The sequence below is a fragment of the Drosophila sulfurigaster genome, chromosome 2R (assembly GCF_023558435.1).
Source record: "Drosophila sulfurigaster albostrigata strain 15112-1811.04 chromosome 2R, ASM2355843v2, whole genome shotgun sequence".
Classification (NCBI taxonomy): domain Eukaryota; kingdom Metazoa; phylum Arthropoda; class Insecta; order Diptera; family Drosophilidae; genus Drosophila; species Drosophila sulfurigaster.
This window is the reverse complement of record NC_084882.1, coordinates 24277489-24292108: the sequence shown is the minus strand read 5'-3', so window position 1 is coordinate 24292108 and position 14620 is coordinate 24277489. Positions and strand designations below refer to the sequence as shown.

Genomic DNA, 14620 nt, shown 5'->3' with positions numbered 1-14620 from the left:
TCGAAATTAGATTTATGTGCTTTCAGTTGAAAAGAAAAAGCCGCTTAAAATGAAATTACTTTCTTAGAAAAGTCGAAATTTTTTTTAAACTTCAAATTAAGCAAATGGCTCGGAAAATATAGAAATGAGAGTTATTTTTAATTTTTTTTTTTAGTTTAAATTTACAGGTTCTTTACAAATAAAACAAATTTAATTTAGTTGGAAAAAAGGTGAAATTACTTTCTTAGAAAAGTCGAAATGTTTTATAAAACATAAAATAATATATTAAAGAAAGTTAGTGTTCAGTACGCTTTTACATTTTGTAATTAACAATTTCTATAAAAAATTCAATAAAATGATTTTTTGCACTTGCAGTTCAACCGAAAAAGTTGCTTTAAATTAAATGTTTCTTATAAATGTTTTTTTAAATGTTCAAAATAATTAAATGAGAAGTATAGAATAAAGACTTAGTTGTCAGTATATTTTTAAAATTTAAATTAACAATTTCATTAAAAAAAAACCCACACGTCTCATTTCAAATTGCAAAATAGGTGAACCGCATGGAAAACAATGAACCACAGAGCACATGATATGCATATGCAAATGCTTCAGCAGTAGAAATGGCAGCTGCCTGTTGTTCTACATTAGCTTCTGAAAAGGAAACAAATCTAAGTTGTCTAGCAGAGTTTGTTCACTTAAAAGATACCCTACAAATAGCTGAAAAGATTGCTCGTTAAGCTTTTTATGTTAAGTGCGATTTGCAAAGTATAAATTCTATGTGAAGTTAAAATGCCTTGGGCAGTAAAAAAATATAAAGAGATGATTATGGACATGAAGAGCCTATTATTTGCAGCTTCGTTGGTAAAAGGCTCTCTCAAGTTATACCCTTTGTTAAGCATTTTATGGCATACAGGGTATAATAAAATGTGCAGCTTGATGCTTGTTTTCGAAATATAAACAGAAACAGATGCCGAGGCAAACAACAATATGAGGCCAGTTAGAGCACGGCAAAAGTCAAGAGGAAGAGGAACTTGCTTTCTCGTTCTCTCTCTCTCTCTCTCTCTCTCTCTCTCTCTCTCTATGTGATGTGTGTGCAAACTGACACCGAGTAAGCACACAAATGTTGTCTATTTCGCATAAATTTTTATGAATTATTAAGATGAACTAAGTATTCGGAATGCGCAGCACACGGTTTACCATTTCACAGAGTTTGTGGGAAACTCAGTTGTCAGTGGCTTTTACCTGTTTTTCTTCATTTTTCACCTGCTTTTGCTTTTGCATAAAGTTTGTATTTGCATTGAGGGGGGAGCAGAGAATTGGCTTTCAGATCGAGGGTGGCCGGTTACCCACTTGATGCGTAATGTGCTTGCGCGTTATTTGCACACACCGGAAGCAAACAAACAGCCATTTTAGCTTGTGCCTCTCTCTCTCTTTTGCTTTCGCTCTCGCGTGTTGTTTCGCTATTTCCGGCATTTAAAAGCTGCGAGCTGTGAGCTGACGACACTCGGAATTGAGTTGGAAGAAGAAAAGTCGTGGGATGAACTGTGGGCTGAACACAATGTTTGTCAACCTGTGGCATTCTTTTCGTTGGCATTTTCTTTACCGTTGACTTTTTCACTGTGCCCCACTTGACAGTCATTAACATTCACTCGAAAGTAAGTTGCCAACTGGCTGTTTTTGGCCAACTTCTCGCATAATTGCAACGTTTGCTGCTAATTTAAGCCAAAACTCCAAATCTTTCTCCTCACGCGACTTTCGTGTCTTTGTTTGATTTCATTAGCCATGCGAAATGTGAGAAGAAAACTGAAAGTTTTACGCGCCTTCTTGTCTTATCAAGGTGCGCGGCGAGAATCACACTGTATCTCATTTCCAAGCAATTACCTGAGCGAATCCTGCCACCTGCGAGGCTGAACTTGCTCATGGTCTTGCTTCTCATGTAATTGAGTTTGAAAAATGTTTAAAATTAGATATCAGGCTAACACACAAAAAAAAAAAAAGAATGAGTAACAGGCGTCTTTGCTCCGTGTGCCGCATACAAATTAATAAAAAGAAAAGGAATTGGAAAATAAATGAAGATTAGCCTAAAATATACCCTAGACAATGATTTTTATTAAATTTGAGATTTGAAATTAAAGAATATTTGTTAGAAACCGTATACAAATAAATAATAATCAAGGAATTGGAAGCTGAATAAAAATGAGCCGAAAAAAACCTGGAATGGAAATTAAGGCAACAAATTTAAGTTGCTTTTTATACATTTTAAGATTAAGATTAAGACAACATTTGTTTAATGAATCAGCACACAACAACTTCTTGCGCAGTCAAACAATTCATTTTATCTTTTATATAATTAAACGAATAAACACACAGCTACTTCTTGCACATTTGTACGTTTCGCAGGATATTTCAGCACGCCTTACGAGTGCTCATAACACGTGTCTTTAGCTGTCTGCCAGTTTCTGTTATTATTATTATTATTTTTTAGGTTCAGAGCTACTTGAGACTGAGATGTGTGTGTGTGCTGGTAATTAGAGTGCAGGCAGAAATGTGTAGCTTTAAACAAACTTCTTATAATGCTTGAATTTATTTTGGCATTTATTTAAGCCAGTAGCGAATATTAATTGCTTGGCAGAAGGTCATAGCTCAAAGGCTGCAGCAGCATCTCCAGCTGCATGCCGCTCACATTTATTTGAATATATGCGAATTTGATGCGAATGTGAATACGAATGCTCGACATCTGCTACTCGATTTATTGTGCTCGACTGGTCGATTGATGCAGCATACCATTGAAATTTTAACGAACCATCAAACGGCAATTGCTAGCTGCTCAATGCACACGCCAGCCAACGTTGCGTATGAGCGATTTTCTATAGCAAAACCATCTGCTGCTGTTGCTCCTGTTGTTGCTGCCGCTCCATCAAATATGTTGAGAATGCTAAACATTTGCCACTTGCCAAACAAAATGGTTCGTCATTTGTGCTCGAAAGTTTTTTTTTCTCCTCCCTGTTTTGAAATGTTCACACTTTTCATCTTCTTTTGCTGGGTGCGACATATTTTTACCGATTCGCGGCATATTTCTTCCCCAACTTGGCGCATGCTGTCGTGTGTTTGTGTGTGTCTGTATGAGTGTGTGTTTGTGTGTGTGTGGCACGCTTGTTTCCATTTTTTTGTTTTTCATAAATTTTTCATTTTGCTCTCGTGTATTGCGCCTTCGACATGTGTTTGACATTTGCATGAGAGGTGTGTACGGCACATTGCTGGCAAAGATGAGGAGAATGAGACGACTGCAGTTGATTGATACCCTTAAACGTGAAGTGTATTTTAGATTTAGAAGTGGGTATACTTCATTTGTTATTCAGATTTAGCTGAAAGAACATCATATCGGTAGCATATCAATGAAATTTGATACGATAAATGCTAAAACAAAGTTTCACCTTATAATTAAAAAGTTTTCTTTTAGTTTGCTGATAATAAAAGTAGTTAATTATGCTTGCATACAACTTGTTATTTGTTATTATATGTGCTGTTTTTATATATTATAAACATAAATTAATAAAGATTCTTGGAAAAAATAAATTAATTACCTTGAAGTCAGAAGTATAGATTTATATATAATTGTTATTTCAAAAGCTAGTCATGCATTTTTCTTAATATTATTCTCATTTTTGTGTATTTAGTTTGCTGGGTGACAATCAATCGAAAATATATTTTTATGTCTGCAAAATATGCTAAAAGATGCCTATGTTAAAATGAAATATTTACTAAAAGAAATATATGGTTATAAGTTAAAAAAGCTATTCACTAATTTTACTTTGTGTCGTCCCCATTTTTGTGGTTAGTTTGCTAGGCGACAATCGATCGAAAACATGTTTTTATGTCAGTTATAGAATTCTCAACGATTTATTTTTCTAAAGAGCATTCAATCATCGAATTTTTCGTTTTTCTTTTTGTGAGCGGTTTTCTAGTTCAATTGATTTTTTCAAATGTGAAACATTTAAATGTCACACTATTTCATAGTGCTGTCTGTGTCGTGAGTGTGTCAACGTCTATGTGTGTGTGTGTGAGTATGTGTGTGTTAAATTGAAATTGTAGTCGCAAAGAGCATGGGCGTTTTAGCTGTGTGGGCGTGTCGTATGCGAAGCCAGGACTCGGTTTTTGTGTTTTTCATTATATTCATAGATTTATTGCAAAAGTTTTGTTATTACTTTTCTTTTTTTTCCCCATATTTTCTCGGTGCCAATGCCTCGGCATATTTAACATGCCTGCGATGTTGGCCAAGCTCAATTGCTGATTGAGTTCGGAACATGGCGCAGCTGAGTGGGGGCACAAAAAGTTCAAATGCAAAGTGGAAAGAGGCAAGAGGAAAGTGGTGAGTGAGAAATTCACAAAGGCGACACAACTATTTACAGGACGCGGGTCGCATAGTTGCCAACTGAAAAGCAATTAAAAACTAATTACAGTAGCCTCCACATAAGTAGGAACAACAACAAGAACAACAGCAACAACAAGAAAATGCGGCAGCGAAAAGCGACAGAAAATTGAGGTGAATTAAGTTCAGTTTGTGGTTTGGGGTGAAGCACGCAAAAATGCGCAAAGCATTTAATAAAAATTTAAAACTTAATTCAGTAAATACCTTGGCGAGAGAGGACAACAACGGCAACAGCAATGCCAGGTGGTGGGTGACAAGGCGGATAATTAGAGCAAAAGGCAACGACAGAAATGAGGCGGCCAAGACACTGAAAGGGGGCTGAGAATGAGAGAGAGAGAGATGGGGTGGACTGACTTTGTTCTAGTGTCGCCAGCCAACGTCGCGTATGAGCAATTAGTAGTTAATTGTGAAGTTACCCGAGGCACTGGCAGGAAATGGAAGTTGCTACGCTGCAGCACTTGTGACATTGACGACGCTGCGGATGAGAATGCGGATAGCTTGCGCAGCTAATGGTGGCTGCCAAAGTTGAGGTGTGCTGTGAGGGGGGTAAATCTATGAGTGTAGGTGTTAGTGTAGTTGTAGGTGTTGGTGTTGGTTGAGGCGAAGGCGATAGCGAGGTGACTGTGCCATGCGGATGCCAATGCCGTGTAATTAAGTAGCAATTTTTGCTACTGCAGCAGAATTTTCAGTAGTTAGCGACACGTATGTGGGAGGTTCTCTCTCTCTCTCTCTGTGTGTGTGTGTGGGTGCTTTTGATAAATTATCGCAACTAATTAGCGTTACAAAGGCGCACATCAGCTGGATCAATAGCTAGGGGAGCTGCGATGAACAGCACACAGATTAGTTGAAAAAATATTTGGAAATGCGCATAGAAGGAAAGTGTGAGTAGGAAAACACGACGTGCGAGAGAAAAAGGTGTTGGCATTACACTTGATTAGAGTATTATTTTACTAAATATATTTGCAAACACGCCAGAGAAGGTCGAGCAAATAATTAGATTACACGCTGAAGTGTTTAGCAAAAGTTAATGCGAATTATGAGGATATATTAATTAAATAGAAATCAATACATATACAGATAAGCAAATTAAATTGTGAAAGTGAAAGTAGTTAAGACAATCCTTGTTACCTTTCTCTATTTTACCCTTTTCTTGTGTAAAATTCCAGATTAGTTGCATTTGAAAGGAACGTGCAAAGGCATTGAATGGCCAAGATTCTTAAAAAAAAACTTAGCAAAAAACTTCTCAATTGCAGAATGTCAATTAAATGACTATCGAATGGAATTGTGACTAAAAAGCGCTTAACTACGAGTACAACACAGCCGGACCGACTTTGTAGACACTTAAACAACGCTCAACTAATTGAAACTGGGAGACGACCTAAAGCTGAAAAGCCAAAGCAATACGACAACAACAGCAACAACAGCAACAGCGACAACAAGAACAAGAACAACGATAAAAATCAACGGAATCATCAGAGAGTAGAGAGACAAGTAAGCAAAGACGATTAAAAGACCAACTAACCGAAAAATGAACAATGCCAAATAAAAATAAAAATCAAACACGCAAAATGGAGAAACAAATAGCGAAGCTTTTCGTCCACCCAATCCTTCTCCTTCCCCTCCTTGCTCCTCCACTTCTGTTAGCGTCCAGCAATGCCCAAGCCACTTATGTAAGTAAGTAAGATGAAGCGCCCAGCTCTAAACAAAGAAACAACAAAGGGGAGAGCTCTAGAAAAAAAAAGGAGCAAAGAAACGAAACGAAATAAAGAAGCGTTGACAAAAATCAAACAATGAAAACGCTGTTCAATAAAAACGCAGGGCAAAAATAGCAACAAAAAAAAAGGAACGCTAGAGATAAGCAAAGAGCGAGGAATCCGTTGAGCAGGGCAAACAGAGTAATGCCAAATGATAAAAACAAAGCAAAAATGGAAAGTGTGTGTGGGCCAAAATGAAGTGGCGACGACACAACAAAAAAACGAACGAACCTAAAATAAAATAAGAAGAGAAGAGGAGTGAACGAAAATGTGCGAGCTAATATTATGGACACAAGGCCTCGTCTTCAAGAGCAAGTCGAATTGAACAGCAACAACAATGGAAGCAACAACAACAAAAGCAATGCTGTGTCCCATGAGTGGCAGGAAGCATAGGCAAAGGCGAAGGCAATGGCAAATCAAGTGCGTGTACTTGACTCAATGGCCACTCAATGCGACAAACTTTGCCATGTGGTCCACACTCAACTCAACTTGTGAGAGTTTCAAAAAATGGGAGAGCGAGAGAGAGAGAGATTAAGGGTGGCTGAGCTGTGAGAACTCACTCAATTCCGCTCAGCATCCCTTTTGAGTACTGAGAGCACGCAAGCTCTCGCCAAAGCTTTTGTGCAGCCTGCTCAGAGCAGCAACTGTCCGATGATGATGAGAGCACAAAATGTGTGTGCTCTTATTCAGTTGCTCTTAATTGATTGCTGTTGCTTTTGCTTAAATCTTTTGTTCAAGCAAAAGTAGTAATTGCTTATGAAATTGCAAATGTATTTAAAGATAAGCAAACTGCATACAAGTTTTCGGGGGTAACGAAAGCTTTAAGTGCATACAACTTTACTTCAATTACAGCGTCTGCCATGCAAAATAGTCGCCTCAACAAGGCAGTAAATTTCTCTCAGTAGTGTGAGCTTTAATATTTTTAAGAACTTGATTTTTCGTAGGAATCCAGTTTACAGATTATGAGCTCATGATGGGTGGAATAAATAAATATTGTGTTTTTAATATGAAATATGCTATAACTTTTTCCCTACCTTCGGCTTCGTATGTGAAGTACGACACAATCTAAAAATAAATACAAAATCTTGTTAAATTCTTAGCATGTTTCACTTCGGCAATTATGCACATATGTTGCAAACACAGCTCTTTATTAATGTTGTTTGTTAATTAAAGTACATCTTCAGTTAATGCAAACAGACTGATGAAGTAAACATTTAATTTGATACAAGCAATACTTGTATGCCAATCATTGCTCAGTTTGATTACATTGAAATGCAGTTGATTAAAATAACTAACTTAAGTTACATATCAATTTATTTCCAAGTGCCACTTGATTGACACAAACACATATCGAGTATTGAGACAACTCTCGTTTCATACTCGTTTGAACAGTACTAAATGATCAATAAGCCTTCAAATGGGTTTTATCTATTGCGCATTTGATGCCACGCCCACCAATCGCCCCAATACTTAATGCAATTTGAGCATCTAACCCTTTCGCGCCACATGGTCATGTCCCGATGCGTCGTCTTCTCTCATTTTCTCTGCCCCAGACTAATCCGTTTTAATTTTGTGCCGCGTTCTTTGAACTTTCCAGCTGTTTGGACGTTTCGATTCACACATACTACGAGTACAACACTTGGTTGTCACACACACACACATTTACACACGTCCGCATACACACTTAGACAGTTGAACAGCTTGAGAGCGCCTAAAAGAATGCTTTGTTTGCTTTTCATTAAATGTCAGGAGGTCTGCGCTCTCCCTCCCTCTCTCTCTCTCTCTCTCTCTCTCTCTCTCCCATCATCATCATCACGCTGCGGGCTGCAGCTTGATTTTGCTTCTGCTTTTGCCTTTGTTTAGTCACTTCTCTCTCTCTATCTCTCTCTCAACGTTGCTTTTGTCTATTTCAGTTTTATTATAAGTATGAATTGTATTGCTTTGGTCATGTCATTGACGCCTCACAACGAATGCCAGAGGGTCAGAGGTCGTTTCTGGCTTTGTTTGGCTTTCGGACTCTCAGCAAAGTTGCTCTGGCACAAAAATTTGTAAGTCTTGCGACGTCTTAGAGAATTAATTAAAATGCAAATATCTGTTTTCAATTAGAGCTTAATGCGAACATTATGTGCGTAAATAACTCGGCAGAAAGCAACAGCTAATTATGCCATATTCGCAGTGGGCGCATTGGGCGTGTCATCATGTCTCAAGTGTCAAGTGTCAAGCGTCAAGTGGCATGATTAAAAAGTTTTGGTAATGTCGAAAACGGTCGATAGGTTTATCGATTGTTGAGCTTGTTTGAGCTCACACTTAATGAAATCATTTAGCTAATGTTGAGGCATGCACGCAACGCTCTCAGCCAATATCAAGTATACGCCATGTGGCACAACTCATTGACTTGTGGCAGCTCCGACACAAGCTCACACACACACGCGCACACACACACACACAGACGCGCATGAGTATACGAACTTCTACACTTAACCGAAATGAAAATGTTTAGTCAACTGTAGCTGACCTCACCAGGCGCCGGCGGCAGCTCTCTGGCAGCTTGCCCTTTGCCTCAATGCAATCACAACAACAACCACATTGCCAACTATGAAGGCAACAAATACAACAACAACAACAACAGCGACAGCAAAAATGAAAACTCCGTTGACTGCTATTTTTAGTGTAGTGTAGCCCGAGAATCTCTGCACTCGGCTCTCATGGAAATTTCATAGACGAGCTATGAAAGGATAGAGACCAACCCACATAGATATCTACCTACACATACTCAGTGCTTAGCTTTCAACTTGTCTAACTGCCGTAATTACTCACACTTGACCGAGGCATCGGCTTGATAACCCGGCATCAAGCATCGCTGTTGGCCAGATAAATTACAATTTTAGCAGCTTGACTGTCAATCGACCGCAAAATACCCGTAAAAGTATGCAACAAAAAATGGCTTTAATACGGCAAAGATTTGTAAAAAAGTGTTGCATAATTTTAGGAGCAGCTGAATTTCATTTCGTATTCCACTACACAATAGTTAGCTTAATAATAACAAGTATACGCACATGTGGTTTGAAATGAAAACTCAATTAAGTGTGTATCCTGTAAAAAAGAAAATTGAGAAGGGGATATTTGTCCAACCCACTTTCTGGAGACGAAATAAATACTTGCGAGACGTTAAAGGTAATCCGTAATTAGATTTCGGTTGTGCGCAAATGTTCGCAAAATCAAACCAATAAATAATTTGCGGACATTTTTATTGTTGTCCCATTGATTAAGTGCTGGGGCCTATTGTTGGGTAGTTCGAAACGGATAATGACCATGGGGGCGGTTACTCTCTCACTGCTTGACCTATAAAAGTACAACTTTGACACAGGTTATTAAGTAAATGTAACTGGCACAGCTTGCCAACACACACACACATACACACATAAACAATACTTTATTTACACTGTAATGGCATATAAAATGGCTGCCGTTGGCATTTACTTGTGTATGTGAGCTTCGTTTTTTTTTTGTGTGTGTGTGTTCTTGTTGGTTTATTTGCCAGTGTGTCCAGTTGTTTAATTTCTATGCTTTTATTTTGCCACATTTTCTCTGTTGCATTTCTAGATAGATGGGTGGGTGTGGCACGCCCCTTATTCTGTTCGTTGCTCTTGTTGCTTATTTATTTTCGTAATAACAATAAATAACATTTTTCTTCGGTTTTTGCTTCTAGTCTAGGGGTGTGTGTGTATGTGTGTGCTCATTTGCTGAGTTGTTTTATGCGCCTGTCGCTTGTTTGTGGCTTTTTGACATTATTTGGATTAAGAATATAAATCTTGGCCATGACTCAGCGACTCGAGTGAACTTTTTTAATATTTTTACTCGATTTTGCTGTTTCGGCCACAAATTGTCGGTTCGCCTTTATTAAGATTAACAACTGATGCAGCAACAAGATAGACAAAGGCAAATTTAATTAAAAATATGAAATTTTAAATTGACAAATAAATAAACACACAATATTGTCTTACGGTCTGTGAATAATTAAACAATGTCCAATTTTGGCCTGAAGATGTTTATTATTTACAAACATGCTTTTCTTCTCAGTTCTCTGCATGAAAATAGCAAAAGTTGCATAGACAGTTCTAGTTTTCAGCTTGTGGGGTCTTTGCTTCTATTTGGTTTGTGCCAATTTATTTTAACCATAGAATCCACACCAAAAAATTCTTGGAAACCAGAGAGATGTCTGAAATAGAAATGTGTTAATTAAAATTCGACACACAGAGAGAGAGAGAGAGAGAACTTTTGACTTTCAAGGCAAAACGAATGCACGATATGTCAATATACTAACTACATTGTTTATGTATGTGAGTTTGCTCTATTTTTGTGCCCGCAGGATATACTCACACATAAACTGAAAGTAGCAGCAGAAGCTGAGCTGATAGACAATAAAATGTTGGGTGTTGGTTTTAATGTGCGAAACCTTTTGTTGCAACAGCAGCCAAGTGCTAGAACGGAGCTGCTTACCTAAGCATAGCCATATGCATACATATATTAGCGATACACCGACACAGCAAACATTTAGCTTAGATGCGATTTGCAAAATGTTTTGGCTGCAGCATGCTTCGTTGTCGGCCTGGCTGCTGCCTGCCTATGAATGCATAAGCCAGGCAATTCGAAATGGGCCACAGCTTAGCCTAATGGCGTTACGACTTAAGCTGCAATTTCAATGCAGAAAACCTCCACAGCCTGCTGCCCCCGCGTCTCCCCCGAACTCCCAAAGCAGCAATTTTGTTAATTTTCCAACTGCTTTGCGCGCATTTCGCGCACACCAAAGTTTTAATTAAGCTAAAGTCAAAAGACCGTTAGAGCGTGTGCACACACACTCATACACCCACACACACACACATATACGCATACACATCGCAGCAGCAACACGTCAGCAAATTCTTTCTATTCATACCAAGCTCCCAGTTGGCTTTTCATTCATTCAAAATGCCAAACAATTCAAAAAATGTGTTACTATTTCGTCTAGCCTCGCTCTCTCTCCCTTTCGCCGACTCTCTCTCTCTCTCTTCGCTCTCTCTCTTTCTCTCCTGCTCTTTGTTGGTTGTATCAAAAGGCATGTTGGCTAAATATGTTGCGCTTTTGTTTGCCCCGCTGAATGTGTTGCGGAATTATTTTGCACCACGCTTTGCTCTGTTAATAATTCAAAAAGGGCAGCTGCCACTGCCACATCTACTTGCCACAGCCAGTGCTACAGCTACAGCTACAGTTGCTGCCACTGGCTGCGGCTTTTACAGCGCACTCTAAATGCTTGCGGCATGGCTGCCTGGCTGCCAGACTAAGCATCTTTTATGTTTTATTAGCTTGTCTAATTGAAATATGCACGTTATGTGTAGCTCATGAAAAATGGCCGCGCTCTAAGCAAAAATTCACTTCATTAGAAGGTCATTTAGCAGCGCGCATGTTTCAGAATAATTAACTCAAATGTAACTGATGTCTGCTACCATAGAAAAGAAAAATCCCGTATTTTAGCACCCAAGTAAATTCAGTTACAACTATTTCTTCAAAGAGAACTGAAATGATGTAATATAATCTAGTTAATAAAAATATTATATTCTATTTATTATGTAAAATCCAATTGCTAATAATTGGCATGAATATTCGCAGCTTATGCGCTTAAAGGGATTTCGCCCCAAATACATTTAATTTGCGAGTGTTGAGCGTTCGATAAGCCACGCATTGTGCTCAGCCATTGGAAACTTCCAAACAGCTTTTTTGCTGTCACTCAGTCAATAAAACAATCAGATTATGCAGCTTCAACTTCTGGAATCAATAACATTTAATAATAAAATATATATAGTATAAAGCGTGAAATTTATTCAAACTCACGACTGGAAGACAGTCAACTGTTGCTCCAGTTGAGATATGTTGTCATTGCTGTTGCTGGCACAAGAATTAGATGAACTCGACGCACGCTTGGCGGCACATTCATAGACATAATTGGCCAGGGTCACCGCAGGAGATGCTGCTGCCGTCGTCGTCGCCGCTGCTGCTGATGCTTGGATTGTTGCATTGCCAATGCCATTGAGCTGCTGGGACGCTGCCACATTGCTGTCAGTTGCCGGCCGCAAAGTTGTTGGTCGATTGCAGCTGCCAGTCTCAGCAGCAGCAGCATCAGCAGGAGCCACCAAGCTGGTGGGATGCCGCGGCTGCCACATGTGGTGTGTTCTACTGCCGCTGTTCGCCTCCGCTGCCCTCGGCATTTCCCTAAGGCAATAAGCGCCAATCTCACATACTGCTGAGTGAAACACACACACACACAAAACTATTGAGCTGACTATGCGACGCAGTTGCTTGCTTGCTTGCACTTACCCAAAAAGTTGCTGATGATCACCCACATGCTGCAGAGTATCATCAGGTTTAGTTTGAAATTCAACTTCATAATGAGCTCGATTTCGGATACTTTTGTGAACTGTTTGAGTAGTCGTAAATGTCGTCTGATTATTTCAAAGGCTACTTCAAACATTTTGTTCTTGCTTTTTGCTACTTGCCAAAACTTTTTGTTCTGATCAAATTTGTTGCAAGTTTTGTCAAAACAACTTGCTACGCTTGTGAATTTTATTTTCGTTGTTTTCGGTTGTTGTTGTTGTTGTTGCAGCTCAAGTAAATCCATTTAAATTGACGCATTGACAATTGTTTTACCAATTTTATTCTACTTGTTTTTCGACAGTTGTCCGTTGCATCGAGTGTCACAAGTTTTCCAACGCCACTTCAGTGTTTATCATACTCTAAAAGCGGGTTCTATGCACTTTAAGGATTGACTGAAGCAGTTTTAGTGGCAGTTCAAGTAGTTTAAGAAAGTATTTTCGTAGATATCGCGTTGCATTTCAATGTGTTAGTAAAAAGAAACAACTGCGTGTAAAGTGTATTGATTATTCGTCCGTTAGTTAAGCTCGTTTCTTGAGGTATTTTGTTGGTTTTTATTTTATTTTTCGTGTGTATTCGGTACTCAAGCGTTTTGACAAGTGCTGCCTGCAAATTTTGTGCTATTGTTGCAGCTGACTGGCATTTGGCTTAAAGTTTCGCCTTGGGTTTACTTAAGGTTTCCGCTTGCCCTTTCTTTTTGCTCCTTCTTTGGGTTCCTTGGGATGGGAGCATCTTTCTCTATTTGCTGCTTTGCATAGCCAGCTAGTTTATCAAAACAATTTCAAGTTGAAGTGCGGCTGCAAAAACAATGCGCTCCGGGCATCGATTTTCTAAAGCGAATGGGGCCGCGTCCCACAAGACACAGCAACTGAAGCGTTGAGGGTGTAAGGAAAACAACTCAATGCATGGCACTTAAGCAGCTCAAACAACAACAGCATCGACATCGACAACGACAACGACTACGACAACGATGTGCCACTTGAATTGCATTGGGTTGAAGGTGTAGAAACTTTCATGACAGCAGAATGCAATTTGTGTGCGGAGCAAAGTTTATGCAGCATTTACTTGCCACCGTCTGTTGCCACCGATTGTCGAGCACTCTTGCACTTGCACTCGCTCTCGCATTCGAACGTATTTGTGCAATCAGTCAAAGCCAGTCGAAAGTGCTAGCTGTTGGCTGCGGGCTGCTGGCTGCTCTATAGTCATTCTACGCCAAGGAGCTTAAGAACTATTCATATGGTGTTACGGTCTTTATCCACTTTATTCATAACAGAACTCAACTAGCCGAGCCATGCATTGGCTAATGCATTGAAATTTAAACTAAGTGCATACAGTTTACCCATTCTAATTATGCATTGGCAAACAGTACCAACACAGACTGTAAATATATTGTACTACACCTAAATACATACGTGTGTGTGCTCAACGAGGTTGGTATTTAAAAGTTGCCAATAAAGTGGGACTATTAAATGAAGTATTCAGTTTCAAAAGATTACTATAATAAATTAGCTATTAAATAAAATATAAATGTACGCATTGGTATTTATATTCAAAAATACTAAATCATTCCGAGGGTTATATTTGGTATATCAATATACCATTGCATTGAAAATATACCATATAGTATTAAATATACCATATTGTCAACCAAGCACACTGATATATTTTTTTATTATTTTAACTTATAAAGTTATCCATTTTAAATTTAATCAAATCAGAGCGTTATTATTCCTAAAAAAATACAGAATATACAAACATACTAATATATACCGATGATTATATTTGGTATGGCGATATACTTTTACATTCAAAATATACTATAGAGTATAAAATACACCAGATTGTCAACCAGATACACATCCGCAACCAAATTTTAGAAAATGACATTCTCTAATTATTGTTATACATACCAAACAGTATTTCAATAACATTTTCCCAATTTTTCTCTTTTTTATATCAAATTATACACACTTTAAATAACAAACAAATATCTTATTTTTAGTAAAAACTTTTAAATCCAGCCGAAGCATTACCATAACATTTATGAGACTTT

The 14620-nt window shown here is 38.4% G+C and overlaps 1 protein-coding gene across 4 annotated transcripts; it reads right to left on the bottom strand.

The window, feature by feature from the left end:
- Positions 1 to 10222: 10222 nt before the first annotated feature.
- On the bottom strand, positions 10223 to 12670 carry LOC133838566 (uncharacterized). Of its 4 annotated transcripts, none has more exons than XM_062269710.1 (3): positions 12514 to 12670; positions 12031 to 12439; positions 10223 to 10381 (listed from the first exon to the last, which is right to left on the bottom strand). In XM_062269710.1, exons 1-3 carry the CDS (start codon positions 12665 to 12667, stop codon positions 10288 to 10290), a joined length of 657 nt encoding a protein of 218 aa, XP_062125694.1. In that variant the 5' UTR covers positions 12668 to 12670; the 3' UTR covers positions 10223 to 10287. The 4 variants fall into 4 exon arrangements, with proteins under 4 accessions (XP_062125694.1, XP_062125695.1, XP_062125697.1 ...); XM_062269711.1 differs by having other exon boundaries at positions 10240 to 10381; positions 12031 to 12436; positions 12514 to 12666; XM_062269713.1 differs by lacking the exon at positions 10223 to 10381 and adding an exon at positions 11771 to 11961 and having other exon boundaries at positions 12514 to 12666.
- Between the last annotated feature and the right edge of the window lie 1950 nt (positions 12671 to 14620).

What these genes read in the sequence shown, in the direction of transcription:
- LOC133838566 (XM_062269710.1), bottom strand. Translation starts at nt 12,667, where the DNA reads ATGTTTGAAGTAGCCTTTGAAATAATCAGACGACATTTACGACTACTC. An exon ending in GATCATCAGCAACTTTTTGG is followed by an intron (nt 12,440 to 12,513) that starts GTAAGTGCAAGC and finishes TGTTTCACTCAG; the next exon opens with CAGTATGTGAGATTGGCGCT. An exon ending in CAGTTGACTGTCTTCCAGTC is followed by an intron (nt 10,382 to 12,030) that starts GTGAGTTTGAAT and finishes TTTCTATTTCAG; the next exon opens with ACATCTCTCTGGTTTCCAAG.